At 42.4% G+C, this 14320-nt stretch overlaps 1 protein-coding gene across 2 annotated transcripts in view; it reads left to right on the plus strand.

Annotated features, from left to right (window-relative positions):
• LOC127612738 (E3 ubiquitin-protein ligase SMURF2-like) overlaps positions 1–14320 on the plus strand; it is a 45509-nt gene that overhangs the window by 22381 nt on the left and 8808 nt on the right. The window contains exons 4-11 of one of the 2 annotated variants that reach the window (XM_052083514.1): positions 1388–1521; positions 3525–3590; positions 3745–3829; positions 4132–4215; positions 5630–5841; positions 6966–7050; positions 8487–8645; positions 10125–10181. In XM_052083514.1, the coding sequence (XP_051939474.1) occupies positions 1388–1521; positions 3525–3590; positions 3745–3829; positions 4132–4215; positions 5630–5841; positions 6966–7050; positions 8487–8645; positions 10125–10181 (882 nt within the window). The remainder of the gene's footprint in view (positions 1–1387; positions 1522–3524; positions 3591–3744; positions 3830–4131; positions 4216–5629; positions 5842–6965; positions 7051–8486; positions 8646–10124; positions 10182–14320) is intronic. The other variant, XM_052083515.1, reaches the window with a different exon arrangement.

Below are 14320 nucleotides of genomic sequence, written 5' to 3' on the forward strand. Positions count from 1 at the left end.
ATACACACTTGAGTTTGATGATTCCATTTGGGTGTGTCCGAATGCGGTTGTTCTTAACTGAATTGATCTGTCCTCATGAAAACTTACTCTAACCGTTATCAGACGGCACCCTGCTTAGCTCCGTTTTCCCCATTCGGGCATTTAAATTACAGTATGTTCCCAATGCTTCTTTGTCACTGGACTGCATCTGTGCCCATCAAATCTCCTCCCGCTTTGACATAATTTTCTCTTCCCCTTTTGGATCGTCGCCTTCTCAGTGAAGCGTGCTCCCCGCCAGCGACCCCTGGCCTCTTCCTCTGCTTCAGGAAATGGCTAACATGCCACAGAAAGCAGATGGGACTGTGGGCTTGGTGGGATTCCAATGTGCCACACCCCCATAGCCAGCCTCCAGCTTCAGCAGTGACGCTCTTGTGTCCTTCTCTGACGGCCTCATGCATCAACAGCAAGCACATACAGTAGTCTGTTCACTTTATTTTAAAGTGTCTCAAATCCCATGTGTGTGTAATATGACACATACACTCATAATTGTCCCTGTTTCTAAATTGTCCTAAACAGTCTAATCCCATGTTTTTTTTTCTATAATTAATCTCACAGCCCTTTTCTCTCACCGGTTCCAGTTCTTGGCATAGATGCTGTTAATTAACTCACCTGCATAAGCAAATAACTTGTCATTCATTTGTCATACAAAAGTGGAAAATGTGCAATGTGGTCACAGTGTACCACACAGCACAGAGCAAGGCTGCCAAGCCCTGCCATTGCATCCTGGTCGGAATCATAAGCACAGGAGTTGTAATTATAATTTTTAAGATGACTATTTCTAAATGCTGAGATTTAGTTGTCATAATAAACATTTTGAAGCGGTTTTCATCGCGGAACACCTTACCTTGCCAGATGACATATTGCAAGCCTGACATGCTGCAGTTCACTGTTTGTGGGTCAAGCCATATTTGTTATTGTGAATTTGAGCGTGAACCCAAGGGAAGAGATGTTGACTGTAATTTCAAACATCTGTCTGTGTCACAGATATGATGGTGAAGCACATTGTGTGCATTTCCTCTCTTCATTTAACACTGACTAGACTGGCTTCCTCTGTGCAAAATCAGCAAAACCACATTTACAAACATTTACTTAAAAATCTCTCTCTGTCTCTGTCTCTCTCTGTTTGTCTCTGGCTGTCTTTCTGCCCCTCTCTCTCTCTCTACTCTTATTGCTCAGCCTGAAAGTCTACACCACAAACCCAGCATAATTATGATCCATTTTTTTGTTATGAGTACACGAAGGCCTAAGTACTAAAGCTTTCCTTGGACTTTGTGTTGTGTCATAATTGGTTTTAATTTCTGACCTAAGAATTCCGTATGTTTTTTTTTTTTTCTTCCCTTGCTTCCAGATATATTGGAAAGGCAGATTCCATCACCATCAGTGTGTGGAACCACAAGAAGATCCACAAAAAGCAGGGTGCGGGTTTTCTTGGTTGTGTCCGCCTCCTCTCCAACGCCATCAACAGACTTAAAGACACGGGCTGTAAGTTTTGACTTTGGAAAATTGCTTATGCATTGCCTATTTTTTCTCAATTGATTGAATGAAATTGGCATTTCGCGACATGCCCCCCTCCCCTACCCATACTTTCGATTAAATTGGTTTTCACTGATCTTCTTACCCACTTTTCAGGAGTTGAATCAATGGAACCGAGCTCTTGTATGTTGAAGTTTTCACCGACAATGTACACACACACACACACACATATATATATAATATACACACACACACACACACCCACACACTTGCACTTTCACTCACATTGGCCCACATGCAGCATACCAGAACCACTAAACTACAGCATTTTGTGAATGGTTTAAACTACCCTCGACTGTTTGTATTTTTTCCATCACATCCATAAGCAATGTCCGAGTTATACACAAAATTATGCCTTATTGGTATTTTTTATTTATTTTTTGGAAATAATTTTATTTTATAATAATAATATAATAATAATTTTAAACTTAAAGTCTACTTTGTCAAAAAGTCAACGTTGTTCATCGTTGCCATAGATGTTCTAATCAAAATAACAAAAATATTTTTCCCCATTCATATGCGCTGCACGATGGCTCATTTATCTCAAAAGGAGAGCATTAAAACACTGGAAGTCAAGTAAGACGTACCTCTTGGGATACTACTGTTACATTAAAGCTTGATGGCCTTTTATGTTAACTGCCTTGGCTTCCTTGAATTAATGCAGTGGAAGATTAAGAGCCTCTTACGCCAACTCCAAATACTTTACGGCAGTTTTGTTTAATTCAGTCCAGATTGTAATCTCCCCAAATGCAGGATCAGTTTGGCCACAAATGGTCTTCCCACTGTGCTAGTCAAGGACGACACTGTCCAAAGGACATGCACGTTAGATTTGCACACACTTGTCTGAAACAAACACTATATTATCCTGTCCGGCTCCAGACTGGCCGCGTTATTGTATAGCCAGCATTCTAGACGCTATACTTAATCAGAGCCACAGGAAGCATGAGCAATTACAAGACACCAATTTACACATAAATCCTTTGTCCTTGTACAGTGTGCAGTAGACGCGAACCACACTCATTTTGTGGTCTGACCAAGAGGCAAACATGCATAGACACACACACACACACACACACACACACTCACACATTTCTGGAATCTCTGTGATTCCTAGAGGGTTTATTCCTAGCCATATCTCACTTGCGATCCAACTCAAAACACAAAGTTGGACAAAACTGTTTCAGTTTTTACACAAAAACCCAAATGTGATTGTCCTGGATTTCTAGAAATCTTATTGAGCTCCTCTTCCTGTTGTTGTGGACGCATCCTCCGCCTCACTTCAAGATCACACAAGCATTCATCAGATAGCTCCTTAAACTGTGACTGTGATGCTACAGATTATCATTTTGTTTTGAATCGTGTTCCGCACTGGAAAAAAAAAAACAGAGGCGTACAACATTCATGGTCAGATAGAGAAAAACAGCCACACCTTTGTGGAAGTTTACAGTCACACAACAGTGCAGTTCTGCAAAAATTTTCATAGCTTTTAGGAGCTAAATGGTGCGGTGAGCGCTTGTGGTTTCAAACTATAAATGTACTGTCTCATTGGTGGCCTCTTATTTCGGAAGAAACTGTATGTTTAGTCTAGATGTGCATACGGAACAGATGCTTAGACACTTCTCGGAACATGGAGCTGTTAGTTATTTAGGCTGTCAAGTGCTTATATCAAATACACATAACAAACGCAAACAAAATCATGCATGTTAAAGAAAGGCAAATATGTACTGTCTCTGGTAGGACTGATTCTTGACTCGACAAGAATCAGTCATAAGATTTGAATTGCAGCTCATTATGTCTGACTATGAGATTGATCCAAATACATATAAATTAAAACATTTTTAACTTTCAAAAACGCGAGTCAAACTCTTGAGTGTTACGCCAGTACATTCCAATCAAACAATGTGACTTTGGGAGAGGTGCCAAATTAATGGGAATCCTTTTACCTCTTGCAGATCAGAGACTGGACCTCAATAAGCTTGGCCCCAACGACAATGATACAGTCAGAGGACAGATAGTTGGTAAAGAAACACTCTCTGACAAAAAAATCTGTCTATTCCTTGTTCTTCACTATATGGCATTTGCGTCAGTGGCATTATATGTAAAGGTGTTATTCGCCATAAAACTGAGTGCATCTTTCAAGTATATACCTGCCATTTTCCTTGTGTTTTATAGTAAGTCTTCAGTCAAGAGACCGCATAGGTACCGGAGGACCAGTGGTGGATTGCAGTCGTCTCTTTGACAATGACTTACCCGATGGGTCAGTATTATGAGTAGTGCATCCGCAGAAAGATGTGTTCTCTGTCCCTTGATTAGTTGCAGTTTATTGTTAACATTTGTTCTGTGTCTTAGGACATGTATTTTCTTTCATTCATAAAATGAAGAAAAATAATTTTGGAAAGAAATGTTACTATCAGCGTGTCATAACGGTATCAGAAATTATTTTAACTTTCCAACTTCTTAGATCTTTGTTGAAGGCAAGGCAATGCATGGCATCAACACTACACTTTTTGTAATACAAGGCAAAAAAATGACTCTTGTCTTAATTTGCGTGTAAAACAGATGGGAAGAGAGAAGAACAGCGTCTGGAAGAATACAGTACCTGAACCACATCACACGTACCACACAATGGGAGAGGCCCACCAGGTACACACATTGCCTTTACACTGTACTTTGAGCCACATAGAATGAAATGAAAATATTACTTTGGTCTAATTGGGTGTATATACTTAACATTATTAACTTCATGAAGCAGTATGATTTTAAATAATGCAATATTAATACATAGTATCACACAGACACCTTTTGCCTGTTATGCTAATGTAAAAAAGCAATAAGGAGGCTCTTTATGGAAACGGCTTACAATTACCCCTCACGGTGTCGGTAATAAGTGAACTTCTTTTGACTCCACCCCACCCTACTCCGGCTCACACATGCACACCAACACCAAAATAAGCTTGTCAGCAAGCCAGCCAGTCGAACAGCAAGGTTTTACTTGGCCCATTTTCCTGCTGGAACGACTGTCGCCTTCCTTCTTGAACCATATCAGCGGAGCCTTCAGGGAGTAAGCAAACAAAGTACCTCGACCTCAAGTGCACTTTCAACGCAGTTCTAGTGAACAGCACAAAACAAAGCAAGGTAAGCAGTTAAATGAAAAAGAAAAATGTGAATAGTGACCATAGCAGAAGATGATCTTTTTGCAAAAATCCGATTTGATTTGAATGCGAGGGGAGGGAAATGGTTGTGGAAGTACTGAAAAACATTTCTGTTATGTTGTCAAGTTTTGTTCCTATGCTTATTTTCATTTGATTTGATGGTTAATCTGTTTAGTTTTTCTTTTCATATCAGATTTTTGTTTATCCTTTTTAGTGAGCAAATTTGTTGTGCTGCTTCGTGCTAAGCTGTGCTGGAAAAGAGGCAGTGTGTAGTGAGCAGGGAGGAGGAAGAGGAAAGAGAAGGAGGAAAAGAGTGCAGAGGGAGGTGGGTTGACAGACAGGGGGTCCGAGGTTCTTGATAACCCAGGCGTCACGTACTGCGGATAGCCAGACAGTGGTCAGACTTGTTACACACACAAGTGTCAGTAAGCCAGCCAGTCTGTGTTTGTGTTTGCTTATCAGATATCTGCTGTCGACATCCTGCTCCTAAGTAGCTGACAAACACGCTAAAGACTTGTTCTTGTGAGAACCTTCTGTTCAGCACTTAAAATGGCTTAAATATTTATGACCTTTAAAGTGCATTTCGCTTTTCGAGGGATGATGAAGCCGTAATGACACACTTGTTGGTCTAGACACCAGGACAAGAAATAATGCTGGCACTCACAGCACACAGTTGCACATCTTTTGATCATCCTTGCAAATAAACATGCACCATCATAAACCTGTGTTTGACCATCATGTATAGTATATCCACATCACATGCAACCAATTAAACATGTCACAGCAAATTGAAAACTCGTTGGTGACATTGAATGTTTTAAAAGTGAAGCACATATAGAAGTTGAGGTAGAAAGTAGGCGAAGTGAAATTAAAAACAGCATAATAAACTTGTTGGTTTCTTCCAGGCCAGCTTCAGAGTACTCCAGCCCATCCGGGCGTCCTTTGAGTTGTGTGGTGGATGAGAACACACCAGTGATGACGCCAATTAATGGGGCAGAGGCCATTGGCCCACCAGGAGAGCAGCGGCTCCAAGAGAGACGGGTGCGATCACAACGGCACCGCAACTACATGAGTCGAACGCACCTCCACACGCCTCCCGACCTGCCCGAGGGTTATGGTGAGAGATTGCAGAGATATGTGCTCATTTACATGCACGCGGTGTTGAAGGAGAACTGTTGGTCTTGAATGTTTCACTCCATCGATCACGAAATAGTCTGGAATTGTACGGCCCATTCAACCCAATCCCATCAGCCACAGCATTATGACCACTACATTTGGGACAGCATTAAAATATTAGGAACACTTTGCAGTATAATACAGTGCAGTTGTACACCACTGCAAAGTTGCCGCTGGTCTTTGTGTGGCGTTTGTTCATTCAACAGCCTTATTTTCAGTTTTGATCTTATTGACAAATGCAGAAAATACTGTGTAGCAGGCAGCCAAATACCATAAGATATTATTAATGCTGAGAGTCATCAAAATGAATTATTCCTCAAAATGCAATGCTGTATTCAAATGATTTAGGGTATCACTGTTGGATGTGTGCCCCCTTTGAAATTCCCTCTTGTGTGTCACGCTGGCCTAACTTGGACAAAATGAGTCACTGATGCTCAGAAGCTAGTCAGTGTGCTTTTATTAAACTGAACCCTCTGAACTACAGAGGCAGAAAAATGATACAACAGACGTTTTACAAGCTGTTAGAAAATTGCACGTGGACACACACACACACACCTCCCCCACTGCCATAGAATTCCTCTTGGTGTCTTTGGTCTCACCTGTGTGTGTGTGGGGGGGGGGGGGGGGGGGGCGGGTGCGCGCGTGTGTGTGCGTGTGCGCGCGTGTGCATGTGTCAGTATGAATTTCACTCAACGATTTTCCATTTCCCCTGGTTGTGTTGATTAATAGCGGCGGGTGATGAGCCAAACACAAATACCATACCTGAGTTTCAAATAGGGCAACAGGAAGCACAAGTAACTGACTCCAACCAAGTAAAATGTTAAATGTCCCCATCCTGTTGGGGTTGGCCTCAAAATGAATTATTGGCATATTAAAAAAAACAAAACTTTCAAAGTCAACTTTGATTCTGACAGATTACTCGTCTCATTAATTCTAAACAGACCTCTCCCTCCCCAAAGTACACTAAATGAGTCATACTTTCTTCAACCCTGTCCAGATGATGGCAGCTTGAGAGTCCTCACCTCTTTCAACGGCATTTTGAATGTTAATGTTTTTCTGTCTTAGAGCAAAGAACGACTCAACAAGGTCAGGTGTACTTCCTGCACACACAGACCGGAGTCAGTACCTGGCATGACCCTCGCGTTCCCAGGTAGCCAAACATATTCATATTTACTCTCTGTACTTATCACGTACCTTTCTGTTGATTGTATCGAATTGCATCCACAAATGGTAAATGCAGTCAGAAATCACATTCATGGACTAGGTTGGCTTTCCTTAGTTATTTTCATCCATCCATCCATTATCTGAACCACTTTATCCTATCCCAGCTGACTTTGGGCAGTAGGCGGGGTACACCGTAGGCGGAGTACACCCTAAACTGGTTGCCAGCCATTTGCAGAGCACACTTTGACAAAAAGCCATCTACACCTACGGGCAATTTAGAGTTATTGATTTATGTATCCATGCATGTTTTTGGAATGTGGGAGGAAATCAAAGTAACCTGGAGGAAAAAAAACAAGTACAGGGAGAACATGCCAACTCCAAAAAGAAAGGTCAGGGCGTGGAATGGAACCCACAACCTCTGCACAGTGAGGAGGACTCAACTGAATTGTACTTATAGAGCACTTTCAAACAGCCATCGCTGCATCCAAAGTACTGTACAAGGAGCAACTAACATATATATACAACAATAAAGCATAAATCGGTAACAACGATGGTAGAAAGCACCAAACAGTAAAACTAAGATCAAATGTGAATCATGCTGAGTCAAATGCCAAAGACTACAAGTAAGTTTTGAGGTGGTTTTTAAAGACGGGCAGCGATGGGGCTTGCCGAATGTTCAATGGGAGGTCATTCCAGAGAGAGGGACCAGCAACGGAAAAGGCTCGATCATGCTGACCAGTTGAATTTTTAGCATATGTTACATTCAAGCAGTGTCGGCAAAAGGAATAACCTTTCTTCAGTTGAAACAATATAGTTGAATAGCTGACCACACCACCTGCAAGAGGATTTGTACTCACAATCGCACAAATGCTCCAACTTGTTTTGGATTGCTGACTACATTTATGAGCATTGCGCTTTTGCAGCTGCAGCTCATAGACAAAGCACACGCGTAAAACACCAAAATCATAGATGCCGCCTTTTGCGTTTGTTCCTTGTGGACGAGGTTACGAAAATGACCAAGTATGTTGATGCGTGCAGCGGGGCATGTGCTCTGTGTCAATGACTAATGCGTTGTTGCAGGAAAAGGACAGAGCATGCATGCACACACATAAGGGCTATGGTGTCCTCATCACGGTCGATGTACAAGAGAGAAGAAGAATCAAGAAATTGGAGCAAGTAGTTTGCCAGAGGGATAACAGGTCTCTTAAAAGCTATGGTGATATGATCTTATTGAGTGTCAGTTGAAAAGGTCCTGTGTAATAAATACCGTTATGCCCTGTGTAAATGTTAATGGCAACTCAGATGGAGCCACTTTTCTTTACATGACCTAGTTGAACCACCCGGCAGATAGTAGCTCAAACACAATACCAATAAACATTTCATTTGTATCGCTGCTGCTAATGGTTTCTAATGGTTATCCAGGGACTTGAGTAATGTGAACTGCGAGGAGCTCGGCCCTCTGCCGCCAGGCTGGGAGATTAGAAACACTGCTACCGGCCGCGTCTACTTTGTGGACCACAACAATCGAACAACCCAGTTCACAGACCCGAGACTGTCTGCTAACCTGCATCGCGTTCTCAAGTAAGTGAAGCAACCGTCAGCCCAACTCAAGCCTTTTCAGGCTGGTGTTGTATACGTGGCTTATACATCATGATAATGTAACGATAGAATTTATAATGCCGTCTGTATTAATTTAAAAAACAAGTGAGAAGTAACAAGTGACACAATTGCAATGTTTTGTTTCCAAGGTGCAAAATTCTGATATGTGTCATGGCAGCATGAAGAGGAAAATAACGGCATCAATCAAATATCCTCGGATCAGAAACAAATGTGCATAATTTCAAAATTGGATATATCCCATCGATGCAAGCCTGACAATCAAAATCTCATCAAAATTATCCACACTGAAAATATGCCTGTGATTTTTTTTTTCCTCCATTCATCCAGGTTCAATCTCAGAGCGTAAAATCGATTGCAACTGGACTCTTCTGGTTGTCTGAGAAGATGCCCTGCTAGTAATGAGAGCAGGCTTCATCACTTTAATCACACAGGCTTGATAAGTCGGCTCTAACCTGAGTGTTGCTGCAGAAAGCCGAACATGTATCTGCTAAATTGGAGGCCCGCCCTAAACCAGGAATCGCATCACTCTTTTGGGACATAACAATTCTTAAGAGAGCATTGAAGAGAGACCTGTGCCCGCCAACCACATTCATTTGGGTGGAACCACCCTCGTTAATATTACATTCTGTTGTAAAAACGGTACGAGAGGCTCCTGAAAGCCAAAATTTGCTGTGCTGTTTATTTGTTAGAGGCTAAATTATCAATTGTCTCTGGAATGAATGAATGAAAGGACAGCATTGTTGTGGGAGATCAGTGATGTTGTAAGCCAACCCCCCCCCCCTTTTTTTTAAGAGATGATGGATTTTCACCCTTAAAGTCGATGGCCTATCTGTCACTCCTCTTTCAAACCATCTGCCTTCTCTGTTCAGAATATGTATATTTTTGAATTTAGTCCACATATTCAAGAATATCACTGTGTATAAGGTCAGTTTATTGTAATTTCAATATGAGACTAACTTCTTGGGTTGGCATACGCTTTCATTTTGACATAGTAAAACAGTAAATACTAGTACAGATACAGTTAGTGGGATTGTGCCAAAAAATACAAACCACTTTCTACACAATTTAGAAGAGTTGTTGCACAAAAATGGCCCCATAAAATTTTGGTGATGCTTTTGATTAACATGCAGCTGCATTCATTAATTTATGTTTGGCTGCACTATAGTATCAATGACAGAGTGTTGTAATGCAGCCTATGGTAATTTTAGAAGTGCTTAAAAAACACCTTAGACACGGTAATGTAATTCTTTGCCTTTTTTTACTCCTCTCGTATATTGGTCTGAGTCTTATTTTGATGTCCTGTCTCACTGTTCCTTCTTTTAACTTTGTCCCCACTTGTTTCTGTGCTTCAACCCTCTGTTCCGTCATTCACCTTCTCTTTTATGGCTCACTTCCCGTTCTCTTTTTCTCTCCGCGTTCTCCCCTCCTGCTTTCCTCCAGCAGCCCCAGTCCAAATGGATCCCGTGTGGTCACAGAGAGCCAAAACACTAACCACAGGTAACGCACACATACACACTGAATTGTGCACAGCCTGAACTCGGGAATTGCATCCAGACACAGCACACACACATATACATTGCTGACATACCTGAAATGAATTGCGATGAATGTCCGGAAATCAGCATCTGGCCGTTTGGTCGAATTGTGTGTGTGTGCGCGTGCGTGTGTGAACCGCCTGTGGATGGCAGTCAGAGCTCAACTATGTTCTTTAGTCTGCGTCATTAGCTGCTTGTCTTGGCTCTTTATTAGGGGAGCTCTAACAGAGGCCAGACTAGGTCCAGAAAATCCAAATTAACTGGAGATACGTTCTAATGGTGCCGCTCTCTGCTTGTATTGATTAGTCAAAATAAAAAGATTCAGATGCTCTCCATTAGAAATCTCAGCTTTATACTCACTCATTGTGCGAGTCGGCTTGCTTGCATGACATCATCCAAATCTTACCTTTTACAGACATGATAACAGACAAAATTGCTGTCAGTTGTTCACCAGTTACTGTTAAATGAAATGCACTTCCGCATCTGCATTTTGATGAATGTTCCCAGTGACAAAGATGCATGATGTGTGTTGACTTGGAATTTGCTAGCTTTTCACAGCGTGCATTGCATTAAGTCAGCTAGCGCTGTGAAACATGTCAAAGTCCGGACATTATTTTCCCTTTTCCAAACTCAAAGCTTATTCTTGCAAATTTTGGCAATGATATCTGGTCTATTTACCTTTTGGGAGATACTCAAAATGGTTAGTGTAACAGCCGTGGAACCGCAGCAGCAAGCTGATGAGCATAGTGTGGAGGAAACAAATGTAAGCGTTCATCCACATACCTTTTTTATGAACATTGACAATTTTTATGGATGCTCGTCTTCTCTTTCTGTCTGTAAAGTCCTTTGAGAGCCTTTTTCTTTTTACCGTTTCATCTCTATTATTATCAACCCAACCCCCTTATCAGCGCTTGTCCTCAATCTCTCTACTGCTCCTCACCCTCTGTGCTGTTCCAAAAACTGTTCAAGTTATAAGCCTCTGAGCCGGCTCACTGTCAGGACATCTGTCTTTTATCACGCAGATTTGGGTACATTTCACCCAACGGTATACGTCTTTCACACGCGCACACCGTGACCCAGCTAAGGTGTAGCACTGCTGAGATGCAATTACTTTTTAATGTGTTTGATGGGGGTGTCTGTCAGAACCAGGATGCTGCCTTGTGCTTGTAGTGGAGGCCAAAATACACCTGTTTTGTTCATCTATCACAAGTTGGCAGGAAAAGAGATTCCGGGAGTAACAGCAGCGTGCATGGGGATTTATACCATACATAAGAACACTTTTGACTGACATAATGCTCTTGAATGAAATGTTGTAAAATGCTGCGTGCATCAACCTCATCGAGCAACAAATATGCATAAATCTGTAGTACAATATGTTTTATGGAATGCCTTCCATATAGGGATATTTTTCCTTGCCATTTTTATCAGCGGGTCTTTTACTGTTTCTGCTCTGTGATTTTTTTTCTATCCTCCATATGCCATAGCTAGTTCTGTACAGAACAGAACTGATGCCAAGTGTGCCTGCTGTTGGCACCTCAGTGTTCCTGGACATGAACATGACATGGATCTGTTTCAAACAGATTTCTGGCAGTGGGTCTGGCATCTGTCTTAGGCCATTGAGGACTGCCGTTGTGAGACACTTGTCAGACAGTCAGACAAGGCCACATTACTGTGGTCTGCCACGCTGTCTCTCACACAATTTGCTTCCTCCCATGCACCAGCACATGGTGTATTTCTGAGAGGTTGCGTCATTGTTTGCCGAAGTTATTTTTAGCCTTTTGTTGGATTCAGGATTTAGTGGGCAAAAGCAGGTATTTTTTTAGGATTCCAATATATGTTTTGAGTAGTGAGGGTTTCTTACCCTTCACAGTTTGAATCGCCCACACCATCATTAATTGACCATATCTGCTTGTAGATTTAAATGGCTGGGTTTAAAAGAAAGCATATATGCATACACATACTGTATAGCGCCAAACTACCTGAATTGCTTGAAAGCTACGCAGTTTCTACATAGAGCACATTTCTTCTCAATTACCCCCCACCCACCCCCCACCCACTCCCATCCCCCACCCCGGTCATCTTGAAGCTGTGAAATATATGAAAAGGTCAGGTGCAGCAATGGCAGTTTGGCTGGTATATTTTGAAATGATCAATTCTGATCAGCCTTGTGTTTCCTCTGTCAGGTCATATCATTTTCGTCATCATAACCTTTAAGTTTCCTCTTTTGCTCTTATGGAAACATCGTTTTGCCAGCATGTTTTTTTTTGGTCACCCGTTCTGACGGTGTGAAAATGCAATATGGTGGAAATGGCTGCCGTGAAGTCAAATTAAATAATTTTTCAGCACACGCATGTTTTGTAGAGTCAGAAGCCATGACGTTGTTTGCACCAGCTCTCTTATAAAGCAGTAGCACCAACTGATACCCTCTGCAGACCAATTTATAAAGGCCCTTTTGACTCTGTTTGCTGGGTGGGGTGGTGATGGTGGTGGGTGCGGCTTTAACACCACTGCACCCACTCAACACTTCGTACTGCCCTGCACAACCACATGCCATGGAAAAGGCATTTTCTGGTTACGAGGTGTGTCAGAAGAGTTTCAATACTGGTGTCACACAAGATATATTTCAAACCCAAACTATATGTTTACCCCGCCAATGTGAGCCTGACAATCAACCAGCATGTCTATGAAGAAATCCTGCAGTGTTTGGCTTCATTCAGTCAGCGAGAAGAGGCGAGCGTTGCGGCACAAAAACGCTCCTGCTCACAATGCCCTAGGCACCTGATAGTTCCAGGTCAAGAAGGACATTGCCTTGCTGGAGCATCTTCCACACTCACCGGGCCTAGCTCAGTGTCAATCATAGGAATGAGGATCAGGTGACTGCAAATTCGGTTGACAATTTTGGTAAACGTTCATTCCTGCATTCCTTGACCATGCACAGAAGTATTCACAATAATATCCTCTGGCTCCTCAAATGAATGTTTGCTGAATTTAGATTGTTTTCCAGTCAGCATATTTGATCCATCCTGTCGCGGTGGTGAATTTTCAGATTTGCTGCACTGGCATTGACTGTATTTACCAACAAATACGTAGGGCTTTCCTCATTTGTAAACCAGAGACCATTAACTATGTCAAAATGTATTTTAAAATACATTGTGGCATCCAAAGAAAGAAGTGTGCTTAATTTGGGCTATATTACAGTATATGCTTCTTGAGCCTCCTAGTCAAAGCAGCACATTCCTTTTTGTTTAAAGGCCATCTTTTCGTTTCCTCTTCCCCCCTTCTTAAAATGGTTTTCAGCACTGCTGCAGTCCTATCCTGCCTTTGACATGCAAGAAGCCCCGGTGCTTGCCAGAAAAATAAATAACAGTGGACTCGATTCTACAGGGATAGAGCCGTGAAACACTGCACCCGTTTAGTTTGGAACGGCCACGACTCCTTCCTCAAGCCGCTGAACCGGAGCGCTCAAGTGTACAAGAGGTGTCGGGATAAGTGGGTGCTTTGAAGGCTTCCCATTCTTTGAAGTGTCAATGTCGACCTCGTGGCGAGAAGCCTTTTGTTTGACCCGACTCCCACGCCCATTTCCCAGTAGACAACAGTAGCTTCTTGTGAAGGTCTTTGCTGACTCGACATCTCCTCACTGGAGAATGTGGGCTGTTGTCCTGTTGAATGGAGAGATGGATTATGTTTTTATGAGGGCCACCCAGGCATCCCACCACCAACACCGCAGAGAGGGCTTGACGGCGCTTCGGCTGCTGAACTGACCATGCAAAGATGAATCCGAGGCAGAGTGGTAAATTAACACAACCTCAGTGGTAGCAGGGGAAGAAGAGTATGGAGTGACAAAGAGAAAAAAAAATGTTTTGCCCTCCCCAACGTTACCTCAATGTGGAAGGGTGGCCACTCCTGTGGTTGGGTCATGGAAGTTCCACTTGAGGTTTGGTGGTGGGCAGGGACACCTCGGTCATCCACTTCTGTATGGAACAGACGGGAAAAGGGATAGAAGATGGAAAAGGGGTAATGTTTAAGTCTGGGTTGACATGATTGCGTGCCTGACCGTATTTGTGCTGGATAATGCAGTGCAGAATGAGGGGTCCTCTCGGG

The sequence above is a fragment of the Hippocampus zosterae genome, chromosome 13 (genome assembly GCF_025434085.1).
Source record: "Hippocampus zosterae strain Florida chromosome 13, ASM2543408v3, whole genome shotgun sequence".
Taxonomy (NCBI): Eukaryota; Metazoa; Chordata; class Actinopteri; order Syngnathiformes; family Syngnathidae; genus Hippocampus; species Hippocampus zosterae.